The sequence below is a fragment of the Chinchilla lanigera genome, unplaced genomic scaffold (assembly GCF_000276665.1).
Source record: "Chinchilla lanigera isolate Chin_1 unplaced genomic scaffold, ChiLan1.0 scaffold00043, whole genome shotgun sequence".
Lineage (NCBI taxonomy): Eukaryota > Metazoa > Chordata > Mammalia > Rodentia > Chinchillidae > Chinchilla > Chinchilla lanigera.
In genome coordinates, this window is record NW_004955444.1 from 18,179,574 (window position 1) to 18,202,949 (window position 23,376).

General features: G+C 39.4%; 1 protein-coding gene across 8 annotated transcripts in view; it reads left to right on the forward strand.

The window, feature by feature from the left end:
- The window catches only part of LOC102030357 (basic proline-rich protein-like), a 30,452-nt gene extending 9,639 nt beyond the window's left edge, over positions 1-20,813 (forward strand). For 2 of the 8 annotated variants that reach the window (XR_001235518.1, XR_001235517.1), the window contains exons 2-4: positions 14,603-14,736; positions 17,110-17,140; positions 19,616-20,813. Coding sequence is in view for 2 of the 8 variants with exons in the window: in XM_013518184.1 (XP_013373638.1) it covers positions 17,110-17,140; positions 19,616-19,751 (167 nt within the window). In the remaining 6 variants the exon portion in view is untranslated. The remainder of the gene's footprint in view (positions 1-14,602; positions 14,737-17,109; positions 17,141-19,615) is intronic. The other 6 variants (XR_001235520.1, XR_001235519.1, XR_001235515.1 and 3 more) reach the window with 5 other exon arrangements.
- The last annotated feature ends 2,563 nt before the right edge of the window (positions 20,814-23,376 follow it).

The following is a 23,376-nucleotide window of genomic DNA, read 5'->3' on the forward strand; positions in this document are numbered from 1 at the left end:
TATCTTCATGTTGGCTCCTTTGAGGGCCTGGCCCTGTCTGGCTGCCTATAATATTTCTAGCTAACTCAGCTGCCTATAACAATAGGTGTACAGAACTTTACCTGGTAGGGAAATTTTGTTTTTTTTGTTCTTGTTTTTTCTTTCTTTTTCGAGACAGGGTCTCGCTATGCAGTTCAGGCTGAGCTTGAGCTCATTTTGTAGCCGAGGCTGTTCTCGAACTCACAACAATCCTCCTGCCTCAGCCTCCAGAGTGCTGGGATTCCAGGCATACACCACCACACCCAGCCATTTTGGTTTTTTTTTGGTACTGGTAATTGAACTCAGGACCTTGCACTTGCCAGGCAGGTGCTGTGCCACTGAGCGAGATACCCGGCCCCCACAGCAAGATTTTGAAAAGAAGGTTAGAATTGGATTTATTATAAGAATCATACAAATAATTGTACAATATGATGTCAAAAAAATTTAGGGGGGCTGAGGATATAGCTCAGTGGCACAGTGCCTGCCTGGCAAGCCTGAGGTCCTGAGTTCAATTCTTGGTACCAAAAGAAAAAGAATTTAGGAAACTGAACTTCTGGTGTTAGTCCTATTAATACAGCTAGAATATTGGAGACTAAGGAATTTAGTCTCCTCCATTCCCTTGAGTTTTGGAAACATCTTAGGGTCACTCCTCCCTAATCTCAACTCTCTTATCTATGTGAGCTCAGGCTGCACCCTGCAAGCAACCTGTACTCCAGACCAAAGCACCAGAGGGCTTTTTTTCTCTCATGCTTAAACCTAAAAGCTGCCCCAGCACCATTTTTTTATTCTTGACCTTCAATAAATGTAGCTACTTTTCCCTCACCATCAGGTGTATACTTTGCAATTTTTTGTTTGCTGTACACAAGAATTTGGACTCTATCTGCCAGATCTACCACATGGTGATATTACCCCTGATTGGCTGATTGTGATAAATCATTTGACTTTTCAGTGCTTCTTGTACTCATATCTGAGCTGATTACTTAAAAAGGCTATTCCAAGTCTGAAGTTCTTTTGAGTTTACATCTAGCCAGCCTCTAGATGTAAAGCAACCAATTGCTTCTCGGCCTTTTGGCTAAGATCAAGTGTAGATGTAAAGCAACCTATACAGAAGGTGGTAAACCTTTCCTCATGCAAATATGACAGCCACAGGTATCAAATATGTATTGTTCTTGCCCAGAACTGCAAGGCATTGTTCGTTAGTGCATAGGAATTGTGATGGTCACTTGCTGAAGTATAAACCAGTGAAAAGAGGAAGAACTTGATTTTCAAAATCTTTCACTGAGTCTTTTATCCAGCTCTTATCAGTTTCCCTTATCTGGAAAATGTGGATGATGACTGCTTAACAAAGTCAGTTTAGGGTCAAATAAGATGACTGGGCTAGGGGTGTAGCTTAAGCACTGGCCAAGCATGTGGGAGGCCATGGATTACTTCCTCAGCATGAGGGGGGTGTTGTTGAGGGAGGAAGGTCTAATCATTATATAAATTTGGATTTTAATTTTTTTTTTTTTTTTTTTTTTTGGTTTTTCTCCGGTACCGGGAACCGAACTCACGACCTTGTGCTTGCCAGCCAGGCGCTTTTGCCGCTGAGCTAAATCCCCAGCCCCTAAATTTGGATTTTAAAATCAACATCGTTTCCACCTCTATTTTATGTTTGTTTTTTTTTTTCTTTTTCTGTAATTCACAACATTTCATTATATTTTCTCTAAACCTATAAGCTCTGTTAAATCCATTTGGAAACAATACGGGATATACATTAAAACAACACAAACACCATTTAAAACATTTAGCTCATAAAATCTAAATGCACTTTCAAGAGAAATTCCCCAAAGTGACAGAAGTAAATCATTCTCTGTTAAAGAGTAGTACACTATACTTCCTGGGATTTTTCCATTCAGTTTTATTTTCAGCCATTTTCATTCTCTTGGGGATGAAAAACCAAAAACTTCACCTCTCAGTCTTGCATCATATATAGTCTGAAGGTTATAACTGCAATTTAAAAGTTGTTAAGGCTACATTTTCAATGTCTTCTTATTCAAGTTCTACACGATATTTTAAAGTACTACTGCATTAGAGTTTTGCATTTGCTTCTCCCAACTGAACTTTCATGTTTTCGCTTTCTCTCATTTTCATTATTCTTAGATTGTGGGAAAGAGGAATAGTGGTTAGATGGGGAGAGGATGGTTTGGGAGACTGTAAGTTTTAGTTTCTTACCCTGGTTTCCATTGTCCTTTGGCCATTCCTCCTGAAATAGTATGTGAAAAATGATGTACGCTATTTGTATATGTGCACTTTTGGGGAGAGATCCTAGCAGAGCTGCAGGACCCAGAAATACTTGGGAGCCATTGTGAAATACCCTTTTTCAGCCTTTTCTAAATACCTTGATGGTACTAATTTTCCAGCAAATCCTTAGTAAGCTCAGTACCATTTTTGGAAGGATTATGTTTAAATCCTGATTTTACCACCTTATCAGTTGAGTGATGCTGGCTAAGTTACTAAACTCTCTGTTTCAGTTCCTCCTGAGATTACATATGTAAATTGTTTCGCATAATGCCTAACATGCAGTAGAAAATTAAGGAATTGAAGCCTTTTCTCTGTATTCGTCCTTTCAGTAAGAACTGTAGGAGGGAAATGAGCCCAACAAGGACTTCCCTTAAAGATTAGAGGCTCCCTGAGCTAAGTCATGAGTGGCTTTGGCTTGATGAAGGCTACAGGAAAAGTACTGCATTATTTTATTGTTTTGTTTTATTTTATTTTATTTTTGTCTTTTTGAATCAGGGTCTCACTGTGCAGTTCAGGCTGGCCCTGAGCTCACTTTGTAGCCCAGGCTGGTCTTGAACTCACAATCATCCTCCTGCCTCAGCCTCCCAAGTGCTGGGATTACAGGCGTGCGCCACCACGCCCGGCAAGCAGCATTCTTAGTATTCCCCCCCTTTTTTTTTTTTTTTTGAGTTTTTGAGACCGGATGTCATGTAGTTCAGGCTGGCCATGAACATAGCCCAGACCAACCTCTTGACTACACTGATCCTCCTGCCTCAGACACTTGAGTGCTGGGATTACAAGTATGTACCACCATGCCCAACAGTAGTCACTGTTTTATTTATACTTTCATGACCTGTTTCTGACCCCTGTCTTCTCCCCTCTGCTCATCCTTCAAAAGGTTACTTGAAGAGTCAGAACTTGATACTAGCAAATTCACTTCTGTCGTCAATATGTCTGTGTGTAGCCAGAGAAAACTTTTTTTATTTGTAGTCTATTTGTTTTGCCAGTGAACTGCTCATAAGTAAAAGAAGGTACCAACATAAATTCATGGATCAGAGGAACAACTAATAATTGAATAACAATAAACTAATTTTGTAAAATAGTGCTTTAAAATATAAATGTACAGCTGGGTGTGGTGGCACATGCCTGTAATCCCAGTATTCGGTAGGCTGAGGCAGGAGAATCGTGGTGAGTTCGAGACCAGCCTGGGCTACAAAGTGAGCTCAAGGCCAGCCTCAACTGCATAGTGAGACCCTATCTGAAAAAGACTAAGAAAAAAATATATATATTTTATATATTTATATTAAAAAATATATATATATGTAAATGTACAAAATATTTTAAATTAATAATTATAAAAACAAGTGAGTTAAAAACTAGAATAGTGTTCTTTATTTTTTTAAGTTCTTGGTATTTGCCTAGTGCTTTCAGTAGAAAAGTGGTCTGGAGAAGGGTCCAACGCTAGATTCCTAGAGGCCTTAATTACAATCTCTTACCATTAACTAACCAATTTTAGAAAGTCTCTTCATGCTGGGCGTGGTAGTGCACACCTATAATGCCAGCACTTGGGAGGCTGAGGCAGGAGGATCATTAGGAGTTTGAGACCAACCTGGGCTATAAACTGAACTCAAGGCCAGCCTGAACTGCATAGTGAGACTCTGTCTCAAAAAAAAAAAAAAAAAAAAAAAAAATCCTCTTCAAACTTTTTATCCCTCTGTTCAAGATAGTAATTCTAATTGCTTGCATAATAGAATTATTAAAAGTACATATTTTTTATTCATTTATTTATTTATTTTTAGACAAGGTCTCACTATGTAGTTCAGGCTGGCCACGAACTCTCTTTGTAGCCCAGGCTGATTTTGAATCTGTGGTGATCCCTGGCTCAGCCTTCTGAGTTCAAAAGTATATTTTTGCTAGGAGAAAATGTATATATTATATTACAGGTGTATGATTATCTACAAGTCTATCTGAGGATATAAATTATTTCTGTAAAACCATGTAACATTAGTAATAATTATTATCTGCTTTTTAAATTTTTAAATTTTTTGAGACAGGGTCTCACTATGTAGTTCTGGCTGGCCTTGAGCTCACTGTGCAGTCCAGACTGGCCTGGAACTCACAGCATTCCTCCTACCTCAGCTTCTCAACACACATCATAGGTGTGTACCACCACAGCCAGCATAGCTACATTATGTTTTGTCAACAGAGACCAGACTTTACAAGTCTTTTAAATGCCACTCTGTTTTATTTTATTATATTTAAAAAAAAATTTTTTTTTTGTCTTTTTGAGATAGGGTCTCCCTATGCAGTTCAGGCTGGCCTTGTGCTCACTTTGTAGCCTAGGCTAGCCTCAAAATCTCAACGATCCTCCTGCCTCAGCCTCCCAAGTGTGGGATTACAAGTGTGTGCCACCACGTCCGGCTCTCCATTTATTGTTGGATATTGATGTTGTATTGTTTTGTTTTTAAGTGCTAGGGATAGAACCCAAGGCCTTGGACATCCTAAGCTAGCTACACCCTCAACTTTCTGTTTATCTTTTATATGTTCGTGTCTTATGTTAACTGGTGTGTATTCTTTGCTTTGAATTGATTGGAATGACAATGGGTAGGCATGGAGAGCATAATTCACATTGTGCTAAAAAGAGAATTACCTACTATAGTTATATATACCTTGATTTGTTTTATCTTTGAATGTGTTTAAATTTTAATAAAAAGAAAGCTGTTTTGTCTCCATTTTTGAGGAAATGATAAATTAGCTTGTCCCAGTGGGACATATGAACAGAGAAAACCTGTCACTGATGTTATTTGTGTGAGATGAGATCTTAGAAAATAAATGGTACAGGGAATTGTGAGTTCACATTTCAATACTCTTTTCTCTTCCCTCTCTCTCATAGAATCTATCTCTACTTCTAACAGTCTCATTACCAGAATTTTCAACATAAGGAATGAGAGAATCAAATTTCACTTGAAATCTAGGGAAAACAGGACTCCCCTTCCAATTTCTTAATTTTAGAAATAAAAGTTATTAAATGAACAAGTCTGTCCCTCAAAAAGTGAAATTAGGCAGGTGTGGTTCTGCATGCTTGTAATCGCAGCACTTGGGAGGATGAAGCAGGAGGAGTTCCAGGCCAGCCAGAGCTACATAAGCGAGTTCAAAGCCAGCCTGCACTACATAGTAAGACCTTGTCTCAAACAAGCAAACAACAGAAAAGTGAAATTATATCTAAGGGTTCATATTTAAACTGAAAGGTTAGTTTAGGTTTACTATACTTCCACATTTTAAAATTTTCCAGCTTAAGGAATCTTGAGATCATGTCTTCTCAAGAACCTTGATAAACAGATTTTGAGAAAGTGCTAAATAACCTTAAAATAATGAGAAAAATTATCTTTTCACAATTTTTGTGCATCAAGTTTAGGAGCAGTTTTGCTGAGTGACTCTACCATGGAGTCCATATTGATAGGGTTTTCTGGAGAAACAGAGTCAATAGGAAACATACATAGAATTATTTAAGAGGATTTGTTAATCCTACAGGATTAGACATGAGATAGTCCTTAAATGTATTTAAATTTTAATAAAGAGAAAGCTGTTTTGTTTCCATTTTTGAGGAAATGATAAATTAGCTTGTCCCAATGGGAGATATGAACAGAGATTGTTCCTTATCTTTACACATGGCCACGTGTGTGCTGGAGAGCTGGACATTCTAGTAGCTGCTCAGTCCAAGCTTCTCTACACACGTACATAGATGTAGCTGGAAGCTACATCATAACAAGGATCCAGGGTGCTGGACTTCGTCAAAAGTTTTTTCTGCATCTATTGAGGTGATCATAGGATGTTTGTTCTTGACTATTAATATGGTGTATTACATTTATTGACTTATGTATGTTGAACCAGCCCTCCATCCTTGGGATGAATTCCACTTGGTCATGGTGTATTAATCTTGATGATTTGCTGCACTCTGTTTGCCAATATCTTACTGAGGATTTTTCCATCTATGTTCATTAGGGAGATTGGCCTATAGTTCTTTTTCTCAGTTGGGTCCTTCACCAGTTTTGGTATCAGGGTAATGCTTGCTTCCAGGAGTGAATTTGGGAGTATTGCTTCCCTTTCAATTTCATTAAAGAGTCTGAGCAGTAGTTGTGTTATGTCTTCTCTAACTTCTTGTAGAATTCAGCAGTTAATCTGTCAGTCCCTGGGCTTTTCTTCTTTGGTAGGGTTTTAATTACATCTTCAATTTCATTGATTGATATTGGTTTATTTAGGATTTTTATATCTTCTTGATTCAGCTTTGGTAATTTATATGTATCTGGGAATCTGTCCATTTCTTCTGCATTTTCCATCTTATTAGAATACAAATTTTCAAAGTAGGTGTAGATAATCTTCTGGATTTCTGCAGGGTCCATTGTGATTTCACCCTTTTCATTCCTAATTGCATGGATTTGAATCTTTTCTTTCCTTTTTTTGGTAGGGTTGGATAAGAGTTTGTCGATTTTATTTAATCTTTCAAAGAACCACCTCTTCAATTGATTCTTTGTATTGTTTTCTTAGTCTCCAATGCATTAATTTTAGCTCTTATCTTTACGGTTACCTCCCTCATACAAGTTTTTGGCTTAACTTGCTCTTCATTTTCTAGAAGTTTGAGGTCCACAATTAAGTTATTTGCACTTGCTCTGTTTTCCTGATATGGGTATTCACTGTTATAAATTTCCCTCTTAGGACTGCTTTCATTGTGTCCCCTAAGTATGTTGTATTGTCATTATTATTTAGTTGTTGAAACTAATTTCTTCTTTAATTTCATCAGTGACCCATTGTTGTTCAGGAGGGTACTATTTAATTTCCATGTGCTTATGAGGTTCTTGTGCCAGTGATTTTAAAATTTCATTGCACTATGGTCTGATAATATGCATAGGCTAATTTCAGTTCCTTTGCATTTTACTTAAGTATGTTCTATGAGTTAGTATGTGGTCTATTTTGAAGAATGTCCCTTATGCAGCTGAGAAAAATGTATACTGATATTGTCAGGTGGAACATTTTGTAGACATCTACTAAGTGCATTTGTTCAAAAGTTGGTTTGGTGCTTGTATTTCTTGGTTTATTTTTTTCTAGTTGATCTTTCTATTTGTAACAGTGGAGTATTGTGGTCCCCCATTACAGTTGTATTAGTGCTTATTTGATTTTCATATTCATTAATGTTTGTTTTATATAGTTGGGTGTGCTGGTATGTACTTATGATTGTTATCTCTTCCTCTTGGATTATTCTCTTTACAAGAATGTAGTGACCTTTGTCTTTCCTAATCAGTCTTGGCTTGAAGTGCAGTTTGTCTGCAAATAGAATAAGTACCCTTGCTCTTTCCCGTGTTCCTCTTGCATGGACTATTGTTTTTCATCCTTTGACTTTTGGTCTATGAATTTCTTTTTGAATTAAATGTGTTTCTTGTATGCATCATATTGTTGGATCTTGCATCTGCCAATCTGTTTCCTTTGACTGGTGAATCAAGACCATTTACATTGATCATTATAAATATATATTGATTTATCTTTGCCTTGCTATTTTCCTGTTTCTGGTCCCCCTACCCCTTGTTTAATTGCTTTCCTTGCCTCATGAACTCATTCTGTTGGGGGTTCCTGGAATTGTAGTATTCGTTAACTCTTCTAGAATATCCTTCAGAACATTTTGTCATGCTGGCTTGGTGGTCATGATTTTCTTCAGTTATTCTTTTCATGAAAGTATCTTATTTCTCCATCAATTTTGAAAGATAGTTTTGTGGGGTACATCAATCTGAGCTGGAGGTTGTTTTCTTTTAGAGATTAAAATACTTCAACAGCTTTTAATATTCTGTTGTGTTGTGTTGATTTTCTGGAATCTTGAATATTATATGCCTTGGTGTGGATTTCTTTTTTAATCATGGCTAATTGGAGTTCTGTATGCCTCACTTGTATGTATACCAAATTCTTTTTTCCTGTTTGGGAAGTTTTCTACCGTTACTTCTGTAAACAGGTTTTTTTTTTAAAAAATGTCATTTGTGCTATCACCTTCATTGACTTTGATCAATCTTATGTTATTTTTCTTTGCATCATCTAGCAACTGTTGGAATGAGTTTTCATAGTCCCTTGGTATTTTTAAGACATACTTGTTTTTATGATCACTAACTGTAACCTGTCTTCTGTATGTGATATTGTATCCTCACATTTGCTCATTCAGCTGCATATACTTTCAGTAGAATTTTTGTCTCTTAGATATTTTTAGAATCTGTTTCATGAGTTCCATTTTTTCCTGTTTTGGGCATTCATAGTTTCTATCATATTTCTAAGCTCCTCTAGTTTTCTTTAACTCTGTCAACTCTAGAGTCACTAACCATACCCTTCATTGTGGTCACTATCTCTGTAGTTATCTCAGACATTATTTCTGATTTGATTTTTTTCTGGAGCCTCATTCATCAGCTTTGTTATTTCCACAGTTACCACTTCAGAGAGTCCAGTGGGTGGCTTTCAAATTGTTCTACTTCATTGTCCCCTGGGTTTGCCTCTGTGAGCTGGAAGTTGCATCTTGCTTTTGTGTTTTCTCATTTTTTTCCTTATTAAAATTTTTTTAGTTTAATTCCAGTGCTGAATCTTATAAATTACTTATGGCAAGTAGCTTTATTGCTAGTATTGAAACCTTAGGAAATGACTACTTCTCGGAGATGTCTTTTGCATGTAGCTTGCTTTTGGATTCTGAGTCTCTTCCAAGATCCTACCTCTTTGATTTATTTGGGATGAGAAGTTGCTGCCTATTTGGCCTAGCACTGGGTTCTTTGGTACTGGCCTCTAGTGTTGTTTATTACCCTCAGGCATTCTCAGTCTTGGCATACCAGGAAGAACAACTGATGAGAATAATTATGTCACCTGGGCTAAAGTAGTACAGTCTTTCATAACAATAGCATCAAGCACAGCATAGAAAATGACAAACTGTGGTAACTATTAATTTGCCACCTTTAACTGTATGAAGTAGATTTGTGGTTATATAACAAAATCTAAAATGCCACAAAATTGTATACAATAAATATTTCCTCAATATGGCAGTTTTACCCTCAGAGGAGAAAATTTAGAAGGAGTTTGGGTGGAAAATAAGTAGAAGGAGAGATAGACATCAGAAGCAAGATTGGAGGAGAAAGTAAGATCACATGAACTTTGAGAAACTGATGAACAAGACAGGAGGGAAAAAGAGAAGTAAAAAAGACAATAGAACAACAACAACAAATACTTAAAACAGTGTTCATACTCATACAAAAACAAGAACAAACAAGAAAAAAGAAGAAAAAGCATGTGCACTTCAGGGCATGTCTTTTCTGTCACTGGTAGACAGGGTAGGCAGATAGAGCCCAGATCCATGTCAATTAATCCCAGCAAGCCTGCCTTAGATTTACGGTTGGGTCATGGATGATCCCAGCAAACCTGCACCTTTAGTTCCACTGCAGTTCAGACTGGTTTCTGTTTGCAAGGCTGATACTCAGTTTGTTGACCCTGCAAAATTCCATGTGCATTCCTGCTAGTTTGAACTAGCCTCCTTGACCTCCTGCTGACTAGAACTCAGTTCCATCTTACCTTGACACTGGGAGCCATTAGATGGAGCACACCAGTAGCTGCCCTGAGTTCTGAGCTCCATTGGCCTTTCTCCAAGATGGCACCTGGCCAGTTACCCTCTCCTGAGAGATGTTTGAACTCGAAAAACTCATGAGCCACTGCAGGCTGCTGCATCCACTGCTCCAGTCCATTGGTGCATTTCTCTGTGGAGGCCTCTGGGGTCACCAGTAGTCACCGTGCATCTAGATCTTTGAGCTTCCCCTCCCTTGCAGTAAGTCAGGGCTCAGGGAGAAAGCACTGCTTCCTGCCTCCTTCTTTGTTGAGGTCTCTCTTCTGTCCCCATGGGCTTCTATTCTTGATTCAGATCCTTGCTAGGTCTTGGGAACCCACTTCCTGCCTCTTCCTCATGTTGCTGTATTCCAGTGTCTGGATACCATCTCAAAGAGGCTGTTTCTCTGCTGTTCACTACCCTGCTGTCTTCCCAGAAGTCCTTTAAGAGTTTTTTTTTTAAAGTATTGCCCTTTGTTTTTATCTCAGATCTTTAAAGGTTCATGAGAACAACAGAGTAAACCATTTATTTTTACTTATTCACAAACTTTTGAGTCACTGTGTGGAAGTAGATGTTTTCTGGCGTATGAAAACTCTTATAACCAAAACTCTTACATTATATCAGTTGATTATGCATTTTAAGTTTCAGACTAGTGAAATCTACACTAAATGCAGGTGGTAGAAGCACTGCCTTTAAACCAGCAAGTTAAAGTACAAATTTTAATCCTAGTTACTCAGGAGGCTGAGACAGGAGAGTTCCCTGTTTGAAGCCAGCCTGGGCAACTTATTGAGACCTTATGTCAGTATTTAAAAAAGAATGAGAGTGTGCCCAGGATGCCCCTCATTAATAGAGCACTCCTGGGTTTGTAGGAGACCAGATAACAAGGCTCAAGGCCTAAGTGACCTTTCTGCAAGCAAAAAGAAGAAAAATAGCAAGCTGTGCCCCTTTGGCTACATGCAGACATACTTGCACATAGCAAGTTCCAGAGACAAGTCAGTGCAGCTGAGATCCAGTTGTTTACCTGGGTATGTACTATAGATAACAAGAGGCAGATGAATCTTCTGCTACCCTAATTGCTTCCTCCTGTATCAGTAAAAGTGAGGTGTGCCAAATGCTCATTGCTCTTTGTCCAGTAGAGGCAAGAGCCCCTGGCCCCTCTCAAAAATTATTTCCATGTCTTGTCTTTAATGGCTGTTTACTCCTCTAGTTAGGCATTCCTCACAGGCTGCTTTCCTACATGGTTTCAATCCTCAGTATAGAAAAAAAGTTACACGCCAAAGAGAAATTTGACTGTCATTTTATTTCCCAAAAGTTAGAGTCACTAAGTCACTCGAATGATTAGTGAATATAACTGTACAAGAAAGAATATTTGAGATTTGGCATCAGTATGTCCCACATTATGGCAAGTGTTAAGGGTCCAGACAGAAGTTGATTTACTGTGAAGCTTAAGCTCATGGCCTCTCATTTACACAAACACCTTCTAAGCAGCAGTGTTCATATGGTTAATTTTATTCTTTAAAAGAAAATTAGCAATAGTAAGGTTTTTAAATCTTAGTTAATTCTCTAGTCTCTTCATTCTACCTTCTTATCACACTGTCCCTTGTGTTTGGAGGTTTTACAGTGTCTACAGATGTTTTTAAGGTAATAAGGAAGACTCAAATTGCTAATACATTTAGTTTTGTAGGGTATGTTTACTTGGTCATTTGTATATCTGTATAGTTTAATTACAGTGAGGAGTTGTCCAGTGTATAGAGGGCTTCTAGGAATACTGCAGTTCCTACTCTATTTTTTTTTTTTTTTTTTGGTACCAGGAATAAACTCATGACCTCGCTCCTGCCAGGCAGGTGCTTGTGTCACTGAGCTATATCCCTGGCCCCCTACTGTACAGCATCATATTATGTAGATGATGTTGGGCTCATATTTTAATGTAAGCATTTCATACTAGATTCATTTTGCTATTGCTAAATAACAAATTACCACAGACTTAGCCACTGAAAACAATATATTATCTCACAATTATGTAAGGCAGAAATCTAGCTGTAGTATGACAGGATTCTCTACTAAGGGTCTCATAAGGCTAAAACCATGGTGGTAGCTTGGCTGCATTCTCATCTGGAGATCAGAGTCCTTTTCCAAGATCACATGATGTGGGAAGAAAAGCCATGTGTTGTTTGTAGTTTTATTTCCTTGCTATTAGGTGAAAGCTTGCTTAGCAACTAAAGTTCACTTAGATTTTCTGCCACGTGAAAAATACAGCAATAGGAGATCTTTCTCATTTTAAATCTTTCGTGTTATGAAGCTCTTTGCCAGGAAGTGCACTGTCTTTTCAAAGAACTGAAACTGATTAGATCTGGCTCACCCAGGATAACTTTCCTATTTTAAGATCAACTGATTTGAGAAATTACTTGCATGTTACAAAATCCTCTCATAGAATCTAACTTCTATTTGATTCAACAACGGGGAGAAGGTTTGTATATCCAAAGAGATGGGGACCTTAGTGGTTATCTTAGACTTCTGCCTACCACATTTACTGTGCCCAGTACTAGATATTTGTGGATAGTGGCAGCTCTATCTTTATAAAGGCTTTTCAGGGGCTGGGGATTTAGCTCAGTGGCAAAGCGCCTGCCTGGCAAGCGCAAGGTCATGAGTTCGGTTCCCGGTACCAGAAAAAAACCAAAAAAAATAAATAAATAAAGGCTTTTCAATTTACAATACGTATTTTCAAAATTGGGAAGAAAATTTAAATGTAAATGGAATGGCAATTTATTCAAAAGTTTACACAGCATTTCAACTCCAATGTTTCTATTAAAACTAATATAAATTATAGATTGTTAATTTATTAAAAATCTAGAGATTTATATTTATTAGAAACAAATAGTTCATAAAAATTAATGGAATATGTAAGAAAAGCAATAAAGATGACATCATTAATTTGTCACAGAGAAATAATCTTTTAACAATTTTGCAGAACACACCAAAAACAATAGTTCATTTAAAGGAAGAAATGAAATTTGAAGGCTATTAAGAAGTATTTCAGTGCTTTTGTTGGACTTGGAGGAAGGGGACTCCTGCCCCAATCCTTGTACTTCAGATCACCTTGCCTGTCGTAAATACTAAAGCTGTCCCTCACACAGCTGTCCCTCACCAGTGATGGGATTTGATTCTAGGATTTAAGAGACCAAAATCTATAGATAGTCAATAACATAAATGGCCTAGATTGTATGTAGCCTGTGTACATCTACCTATATACTTCATTACAATTGGAGATTATGTTTAATATTCAATACAATGTAAATGCTATATAAATAATTATTTCATTTCATTGTTTAGGCAACTGATAGGGCAAGAGAGACTCCATTTTCTGTTTTTAGCTCCATATTAAGAGAAGTCACTTAAGCTCACTTAAGCTGTAGTTGACCCCCAGTTTTCACCCCTTTGCCTTGGATAGTTATTAACCCATTTAAAGGAGAGCAGAGCCATAAAATGGGAACAGAATGAACAGGACAAATTGGGAAGTAGGCTAAAAGTTAAATTGCAGTGGTCATCTGGAATCTGGCTGTCTGATAGCTTCTGAGAGAGGTAAACTTTGTGATAATTGTGTGACATTCTTGTAAGATTCCCCCAAATGAGGTAATGGTTACTATGAAAACCTAAAATGTACTTAAACCAAAGGTGAAACCCAGAAGAACATGGACATCTTCTCTGGCCCCTGGTTAGAGACTGTCCATCAGCCGGCTCAGTAAAGCTTTGTTTGTTCCTGTTCTTTCGGTCTCTTATGAATGCCATTCTTGACAAACTCACTTGCTGTATCACAGCAATGAACAGAAAATTGTTTATGTCAGTACAAGTGTAACTTTTCTCCTCCCAAATGTTTTTCTTGAAGGTTGGTTGAATCCACAGGTGCTGAAGCTGTGGCTGTGGAGGGCTGGCTGGCTGTATGTATGTGTGTATTTGTGTGTGTATGTATGTGTTTATGACCTTATAGTTGTAAGAAGCTGCCCAAGCAGGAGACGTTATCTTGTCTTGGAAGCCAGAAAAAGAAGAACAGCTTCTATGTCAAGCTGCTCTCAACCTTGATGCTGAACTACCCAGGTGGTATCTAGGCAAATCAGGCACCTGATGCTTTCCTTTCTAACTCCTGCTCAATAAATGTCATTTTGGAAGATGACCTTCTAGAAGGGTGAGCTTTTGGGGCAAGAGGCAAAGAGGGTGTCCACTCACTTTGGCTTCCTGAGGAACTTAATCAGGTCACTCCCTTTCTGGCATTTGGTAGGTACATGCACTGTGCAGTCCAGCTCACTGACAGAGTGTATGGAAGGAGTGGGAAGGGGAAAAAGCCAAGCATAATTCCTATATAATTTGATTAGCATGATGCATGTAGTTGAGGTGAGAGAAGACTAGGTGTATGGGAAAGGAGAAGGAATCAAAGGTTCTGCTTCGAACAGAATTGAGATGCTAATAGATGTCCACGCTGTCTCTTCCAAAACCCATGTTGCAATTTAATTGCCATTGTAACAGTGTTGAGAGGTGGGGCCTTTAAGAGGTGATTATATCATGAGAAATTTGCCCTCATGAATGGATTAAGTCCATTAGTGGGTTTGTTGTAAATTCTGCCTGCTCCTTTGCATGTTTGCACAGTCTCTGCCCTGATGAGATGCTGTGCCATGCTCTTGGACTCCAGAACCATGAATTAAATCAGCCTATATTCTGTTACAGCAGCAGAAACCTAAGACGGTATTCCAGTGGAGATGTCAGATGGATGACTGGACATTTGAATAGGGAGCTCGGTCATCTTGACTAAGCTGAAGACATGTACCATATGCATATATACCACATAGCTGGAATTATTGGTGGGTGGCAAGTATTTTCTCAAGCATCTGATTATACATACTCTATTGTAAATTACCTATTGTGTTTTTTACCTATTGATCTATTGAATCCCTGACAATTATTCTTAAAATTCACTATAAATTTAGCACAATTTAAAATATATGATGATAGGGGCTGGGGATTTAGCTCAGCGGCACAGCACCTGCCTGGCAAGCACTAGGTTGTAAGTTTGATTCCCAGTACCAGGACAAAACAAAACAAAACAAAAATAAATAAATAAAGTAAAATAAAATAAATGATAAACCACCTTAAATCACTTAGTCATCACAACAAATTTGATGTTCTTTTTTAAAAAAATATTTAAAGGAATGAGACTGAAGCTTAGAGAGGTTAAATAATTTCTCCAGCCATGACAGGTAATAAGCAGCAAGAGGATATGCTGGATCTGTGGGTCTAATGTGAATTCTGACCTCCATGGACAAATTTAGAAATTATCAGCATGTAACAAGTAAGGTAAACACATTTTTCCTTCCACAAGGAAATGATGTACACTTTATGCTCATAGAGAGGGGATATATTGAGTCTCTCAAGAGAACTTTCAGGATGGCACATGCAATAAATCAGACTTAGGAACTTATCCCTGCACATCAAGAGTGAATCCATCTTTCAGGAATGGATTCACATTAACCTAGTTTATGAGTCTGACTTTTAAAAGTAGAAGGTCAAGTTGCAATGAGAAGTCACTATTGCAGAGACTGGAATGTATAAAATTTATGCAACTAGGGTTTTTGGGGGTAGTGAGGGGTGGCCTGAGACAAGCCTAGGTATGCAGTTTAGGCTGGCCTTGAATTCACTGTGTAGCTCAGGCTGACCTCAAACTCATGGTTATCCTCCTCTTTCCGCCTCTTGAATGCTGAGATTACAGGTGTACCACTGTGCCCAACTGCTGCTACAGCTGCTGTTGCTGCTGCTGCTGGTGATTTTAAATAATTGTTATTCTTAAAATGAGTGAAAATGTGTGGAAGTTAATGACCATAAGAGAATCCAAGTCATTCATCCTACTTTTAGGATGTTTGTTCCAGGGAACAAAATCTTATAATGCTCAGTGCCTTTAATCTGCTCATTTATTCTGCATGACATCAACCCTGACTGCACCCTTTTGTTTCCCTCTAGTCTGTCTGATTTATCTGCCTAAGACAACATTGATAACCCCAGCCCACTGGATTTACCCAATAATGAAAATTAGATTAGTAAGAAAGTCTCCTGAATTTTTTTATGTTTCAGTAGATAATACCTTTTCTTTTCTTTTCTTTTCTTTTCTTTTTTTCTCTTTTTTTCAGTGCTGGGAATCAAGCCCAAGGTTCTGGCCATGCTAGGCAACCTTGTGTCACTGAGCTACTCCCTCAGCCCAATAATTCCAATTTTTATCTTTTCAGATCTTCCTTTTTTGAGACACTAATTTCACAAATCCGCCTTCTGATATCATTTAGATACTATAACAAATTCTGTCAAATTACTATTCAGATTTTATTCCTGGGGTCCAATCTGGATCTTCAGTTGTTCCCATAATTTTATTTAAGCCTCAGCTGTTTCAGTTATTGATCATATAACCTTAGCCATTGATTCCATCTGTGCTGTAGCTTCTTAATCTGTAGAATGGGGAAAATTATGTCAAAGTCATAGAATTACTGTTCAGTGCTTAGACTGTGGGAAGCATTCAGTACCTATGGTCTGTCACGTATGTACCTGGCATCATTGTATGTTGAACTTTAACATTCTCAACATAAAAGTATCTTCAAGTTCTTAGATAAAGCATTGCTGTAAAACCCAATGATTATAATGTCAATCACAGGTGGTTTTGAATCTAAAACAAAGGCAGGACGGTGTGGAAGAATTCAACGGGACCCATAGCATGAACTTCAAAATTGGACTAAGAGATAGTAATCTGGGAGCTTTTTAAAAATCAGAAGAGGGGAGCTCGGGTGTAGCTGAATGGCACAGCATGTAATTAGCACATGTGAGGCCCTGGGCTCAATCTCCAGCACACACACACACACACACACACACACACACACACAACTACATAAAACATTAGGTGCTTACATATTTTACCTTTCAGCAATCTCATGAATAATAGATTTAAAGCTACAAAATAACTGGGCATTGTGGTGCATGCCTCTAATCCCAGCACTTGGGAGGCTGAGGTAAGAGGATTGCCTAAGTTCAAGGCCATTGTGAATTACAGAGTGAGACCCTGTTTCAAAAATAAAACAGACAGTAATAAAAGTACAAAATAAAACAAGATTAAAAAACATCAAATTATGTTGATTTTATCAAAGTATTCCAAACTCAAATTTATATCAGCTCTTGTTCTCCCCACCCCTGCATTATAGGTGATGGAACCCAGGGCCTTGTGTGTGCTAGGTAAGTGCCCTACCACTGACCAAAGAAAGAATTTTTGAAGGAGGGACAGCCCTTATCTTTGTTTTGTTTTGTTTTGTTTTGTTTTGTTTTAGTCCTTATCTTTGAAAGCCCGTGGTTACAGGCTCTTAGGGTTCGTGGCCTTTCTTGTCCAGAGGCCCAGCTACCAGCAGGCCTCTGGAACTCCTCTGGCCATCAGAGATGGCGGCTTGCGGCAGTTCTTCGTTGCTCTCTGCTGCTGGCTGCCCCAGCTGTTGGCAGCCCCAGCTGCTGGCAGCTTTTGGTGGTAGTGATTTTGGGTTACCAATCCTGGTAATCCTACTGGTGTTTTTTTGTGCCATAAGCCTTCAGCCTTCAGTATTCCCATCTCCAACTGCAGGCTGCTTTGGGTGCCAGAAGCATTTGATGTTGTCAACTCTTAGTGTAGCTTAGCACAATTCATTTGAGCTAAAAATCATGAATAGACAAAATCATGCCATTTTGAATGGTTTTATCGGGACACATGTTGCAGCCTAAGGAGGAATAGCATGTGAGTCAAACCCGCTAAGAGTATGGGGAAGTTGCTTTAAAAAACCACGGCTTACATACGCACAGTACTGGACATTCTGTTTGGGCATGGTAGGGCAGCGGGCCCCTGACAGACCTAGTTGAGGGCTTCAGGAGGGCAGAATCATCCAGCTAGGCTGCAGGGCAGAGTCATCTGGGATAGGTCCACCTTTGAAGTTTGCTATAGTCAAAAGAAATCTCTTTTGGAGTGGTTATGGAGTGCCTAATGTAGGCAGGGTGGCTGCAATGCATTTGGGATAGCTGTGAAAGAAAGAAGTACCTCTTAGGGAATGTTCACCCTTATCAGCTGTCTCAGTTAGATACTATAAACATAAAAAATGCTTATTTGGTTTATTACTTTGCTGAAAATTATGACGCATTTTTATTAGAGAAATTAGAGGCATCAATGAACAAGAGTTTGAAGACTAACTGGGGGGTACAAACATGACCAGGAAAGGCAGACTGAGATGCCACTTTTAAGGAGCTTGGCTGTGAAGGTGTGAGAGGGAAGTGCTATGGATAGAAGCTTGTTAGTCTGACAGGGACTGATTACCCAGGGAAGAGGTGTGGGCTTATATATGTGATTTGGGGAAAAAACATTAGAGGCTGGGCATGATGGTGTGTCTCCAATTCCAGCACCCTGGAGGCCGAGGCAGGAGGATTGCCTTGAGTTAGAGGCCAGCCTGAACTACATAGTGAGGACCTGTCTCTGCTGCCCCGGCATGCCTCCCCACAGGGGATAAAGCAATCAAAAGGAAGAGGCTAGGGCTGGGGAGTTAGCTCAGCAGCACAGCACCTGCCTGGCAAGCGCAAGGTCGTGAGTTCGATTTCCGGTACCAGAAAAAAACAAACAAACAAACAAAAGGAAGAGGCTGGAGAATTAAGACAGAGGGAGTACACTTGATGCAAAGACCTCTGAGGAAGCAAGAGGGGGCAGGGACAAGAGGACAAATAAGGACATCTACCCTAGACCAGGAAAAGAGCATCCACTGGGAGGAGGCTACAGCATGGACATGAGAAGGAGTGGTGAGCTGGTAAAGGAAAGCAATATTTTTATCTGTTCTGGAAATAGATTTTCCAGGAATTTGGGCACTACTTTTTTCCCCACCCCTTTTATGGTTCTTTCTGGTCATCCTTGGGGCAGTTGTCAACTGTACCCGTGCAGTATATCCTAGCAGCTTGTGCAAGTGGCATTTGACAGGAGACGCACTCTTGAGATTAGCTCAATGGCTTCATGGGAAGGTATCAGTGTCCAAACAAAAGTACAGAGAGGAAGGGAAGTTGGTGCAGGGAAGGTAGCAAACAATAGCTACTATAAATGACTGTGGAGGCAGAAAGCCTGGGATTTAAATCTTGGCTCTGCCCCTTTTGAGCTCTTGGGAAGTTAATAAACCTTGGAAAGCCTTTTTTCAGTAAGGAAAAAAGAAACAGTAATATTTGCTCATGAGGTTACTGAGAGGATTAATGGATGAAAGAGTCTATGAAATGTCCTGGCCCCTAGAAGGGGCTCAGGGCTTGTTGATTTCCTTTCTTTTTCTTCTTATGTGTATTCGTTTACAGTGTAGCCATTTGGTAGACTCTGAAAGGATCAGTACATTGTCATTTCCAGTGAATGTATTTTTGAGGTGCTAATATCTTCTAATGAGGGCATGAGCCATTGTGTAAACCATTAGACTAAACATTACAGATGGTCCCAGCACATTGCGTTCATGTCACAGATGGCTCATAATAGCAAGGCACATATTAATAAACAAGAATAGATGTATCAGTTTTAGCTCTGGGTTTTCATTTCATACTTCAATACACTATTATTGTTTAAATACAAACCTGTACACATATATATGTTTGTCTTTCTATATATTTTGTTAGGAAAAATTCACAAGAACATGTCCCTTATTTAGTTTTTGAAGGCATCTTCTTCTCTTCACACAGCACTGCTGTATTTTCCTCTCACCTGAAGTCAACTAGGAGGGATTTCAAAAACTGGGGAGAATTTAATATGTGGTCCTTGGATTTTGGAGCTCCATCACTCCAGAGAAACAAGCCGGTGATCACCGTGCCTTTGTAAGGAAGCCCGCTCTGACCTCTGGAACTCTGACCCTTGGAAGCTCATCACTGACAAACAGTGATGCTGAGCGAAGGGTGAAGCCCTACTATGATCCCTCATGGATTGTACTTGCTCTGTGTGTGTCCTTTATATTAAAACTATTGTTGCAAAGAAAAAAGCAAACAACAAAATTAAAGCTATTATTGTAACTGTGGTACTTTTCTGAGTTCTCTGAATTGTTCTAGTAAATTATCACACCTGAGGGTGATGTGGGAACTCTTGAATTTGCAGCTAGTAAGTCAGAAGTATAGGTGGCCCAGAGACGCATCTTAGGAGAGTTGGCCCTTACAGTATCTGTGCCAGCTCTGGGTGGTTTGTGTCAGAAATGTATCACAGTGCACTCGATTGGTGTTACCTTACTTGAAGTTAAAATAACATGCTATATAACTGTACTGTAGTGTTCAGATTTTGGTTGTTCAAAGTAATTTAAAAATTGATTTCTCATAATTCTGTAGGTTGATTGGGTTTATTAGGTTGGCTCTAACTTGTGGTCTGCTATCTAAGTGTAGGGAAATAGTGGCTGAAGCCTTAGCAGGTAGCGCCTGGATCAGGATGTGTGAGCAGCCAGAGCTGACTGGATCTCTCTGTCCTCATAACTAGCCTGGGATTTCTCTTGTCATGATGACCTCAGAGTAGTCAGACTTCTCATGTGGTGGCCGGCTTCTGTGCAGGAGGTGAACAAATAGGTTTCGTGTGTTGTTCAGGCCTCCCACCCACTGATACGTAGAACCGAGTTTTGCCTTAGACTTACTGGATTTTTCTTGCATTGCTATCTTGGTAGTCTCCTGCCTCCATCCACCCGTACCCACGTTCACGACACACTGAATTTTTCCACAATATAACTCATACAGACCCAAAGGACCCAAAAGTTGTGGAAAGACGATGGCTATCTGAACAACAATGGTTTAAATGAACAGTTAAAGTGGAAAACTCATTTTGCTGATTCATAATTTGCAGCACTCATCCCTACATTATTTATTTATTTATTTAGGCAGGATCTGACTCTGTAGTTCATGCTGGCCTTAAACTCACTATGTAGCCCAAGCTGGCCTTAAACTCACTGAGAGTCTCCTGCCTCAGCCTCCTGAGTGCTGAGATTACAAGTGTGCACCACCATGCACAGCTTAATCCCTACTTTAAAAAATCCTTAGCCAGACCTGTTGCCACAGAGCATATTGATAGGTCATTCTGTAGTACAAGTAAGCTCATAGGTGCTTCTTTAAACTTACTTCAGAACAGATACAGATTTGGATGAACTATTTGCTTTAAAAAAGAAAAAAAGTAGACCATGCACATTATTTAAACGAATCTTCATTTTGTGATATTTATAGTTTTCTGGATTGGTAGATCATTTCCGTATTGTATCATTTATTAACACTAATGTAGAAAGACATGCTCTAGAATAGACTATGATGTAATTTTTTTGTATGACTGGTCTAAATCTGGGACTAATCTAGTAATCAGTCCATTGCACAAGTATTCCAGTTTATGGATGTACCACAATTTGGTACTCTCGGTCTGATACCATCTTTGATGAAATTCCACAAATGTGTACAGTCGTCTCTTGATATATCATGGTTCACTTATTGCAGCTTCACTGTATCATAGGCTTTTAAAAAAGTTGATATAATTCTATATTGCAGAGTTTTCCCTATATCGTGAGAATCTGGGGTATATAGGTATTTTTATAATATTTATGATTTTAATTATTTTGCCTAAAAACTTAAAACAATATAAAATATAAAAATGTTAATTCAAATATATTAAAGGAACATTAAATTGAAATGAAACAGTATGTATTTCATCAGTGGATGAATACTGTACTGTACACAATGGAAATGCAGTACGCCACTAGGCTTGCCCAAGTTTGCCAATGTGAGATTGTACGTGGCACACTGTTGGCTGATGGAATGGAAGGCGACGAACCACAGCACAGTGTTTTGTATCCTGGGTGCTGATTGGCTCAGCGATGGTAGCATCAGTCTGTTTGCTCTCCCACACTGTGCCCACATGTTCAGCATCTCTCCTTGTCCACTTCTCATCAAGTACCCATGTAGAATTTTACATGTTTTTAAAATTACATAGGTTTAAAAGTGTAGAATGTGTTTAGTAGCATATGAAGTGTTTATAAGAGTGTGGGAAAGGTTAATAAGGGAGTGGGAAGGGTTTATAGGAGTGTGGAAAGGGTTTATAAAGCCTTAAAATATACATGATAAAATAAATATAACACCGTATTTTGTGAATTTTCACCTGTTCCGGGGTCTCTGGATCGTGACTCCCACAACAGGTGAGGGATCACTGTATGTGACACGGTGCTCACAGCTGTGGAGGATACAAAGATGCTCACAGAGTTAAGACTAAAAGAGAGAGAAGTGCCAGGTAGCTGCAAGACAGTGCAGATGGGTGTGTGTAAAAGACATTGGCAGGGTGGTTGTTTGGTTCAAATATGAAGTGTCCCTCAAAGATGCATGCATATTCAGAGCTTGACTCCCCAGTGCGGCAATGCTCAGAAGTGGGGCCTGGAAGTGATTGCGTCATGAGGGAGTGAAATGGGCTCTTAAGGAGGTGGGGCCCAGCTGAAAGAAGTAGGCCCCTGAGGGCAAGTGCTGAAGGCCTGTGTGGTTCCCTGCACCTTCTTGTCTGGCTCTGCCCCTGTTTCCTGACTGCTATGAGGGGAACAGTTTTCCCTTGCCACACCTTTCAGCCGTGTTGTTTCTGCCTTACCACAGGACCGTGGGTTTAAACCTCTGAAACCGTGATGCAAAAGAAATCTTTCCTCTTTACAATTGTTTATATCGGTACACTATTTTGTCAGAGTAATGCAAAGCTGACTCCCACGGGGCCAGAGGGTAAGATGCGGGGGGATTAACAGTGGTTTCTCATCTACAGAGCAGAAGGGACAGGAAAGTGATCCAAATGCAGGGGACACATTGGAGGCTTAGAGCAGGAGAGTTCGGGCTGTGGTTGGGATGATGAGTACATCTCAGCGGACACAGAGTACACGTGGGTGAGCACCAAGGGAAAACTGAACAAGAGAGTGGAGCGGGATTGCGGAGGCTTCTTTCAGAGAAATGAGTCATGGAGGCTTCTGAGCTCTCAACATGCTGCTCCAGACAGCCTCCCTCAGGGAGTAGTGTCCATGCTTGACCTCAAAGTGGCATAGCTCTCTCTTGTCTGATGAAAAAGATTCATTTTAAAGTACAAAAAAACCAAAACTCCCCTTCTAATAAGTTTCCCCCCTCAAGTAGCCAAGCTCATTAGAACAGGCTCTAATCTCCTCACCTTTTTCTTTTTCTTCAGTCCTTTTGAGACAGGATCTTGCTATACAGTTTAGGCGGGGCTTGAGCTCACTTTGTAGCCCAGGCTGGTCTCGAACTTGCAGCAATACCCCTGCCTCACCTCCCCAGTGCTGGGATTACGGGCGTGCGCCACCACACCTGGCGAGAAGGAGGCTTTTGACTCGCTGTTTCCACCCAGTGGATGCCAAGGCAATGTTCCAGAATCTGAACAAGCACTCCGCAGTGCATTTTTTTTCCTCATTGAAATATTGGGTCTGTCTTTTGCTTTACTCACTGTCTCATTATTT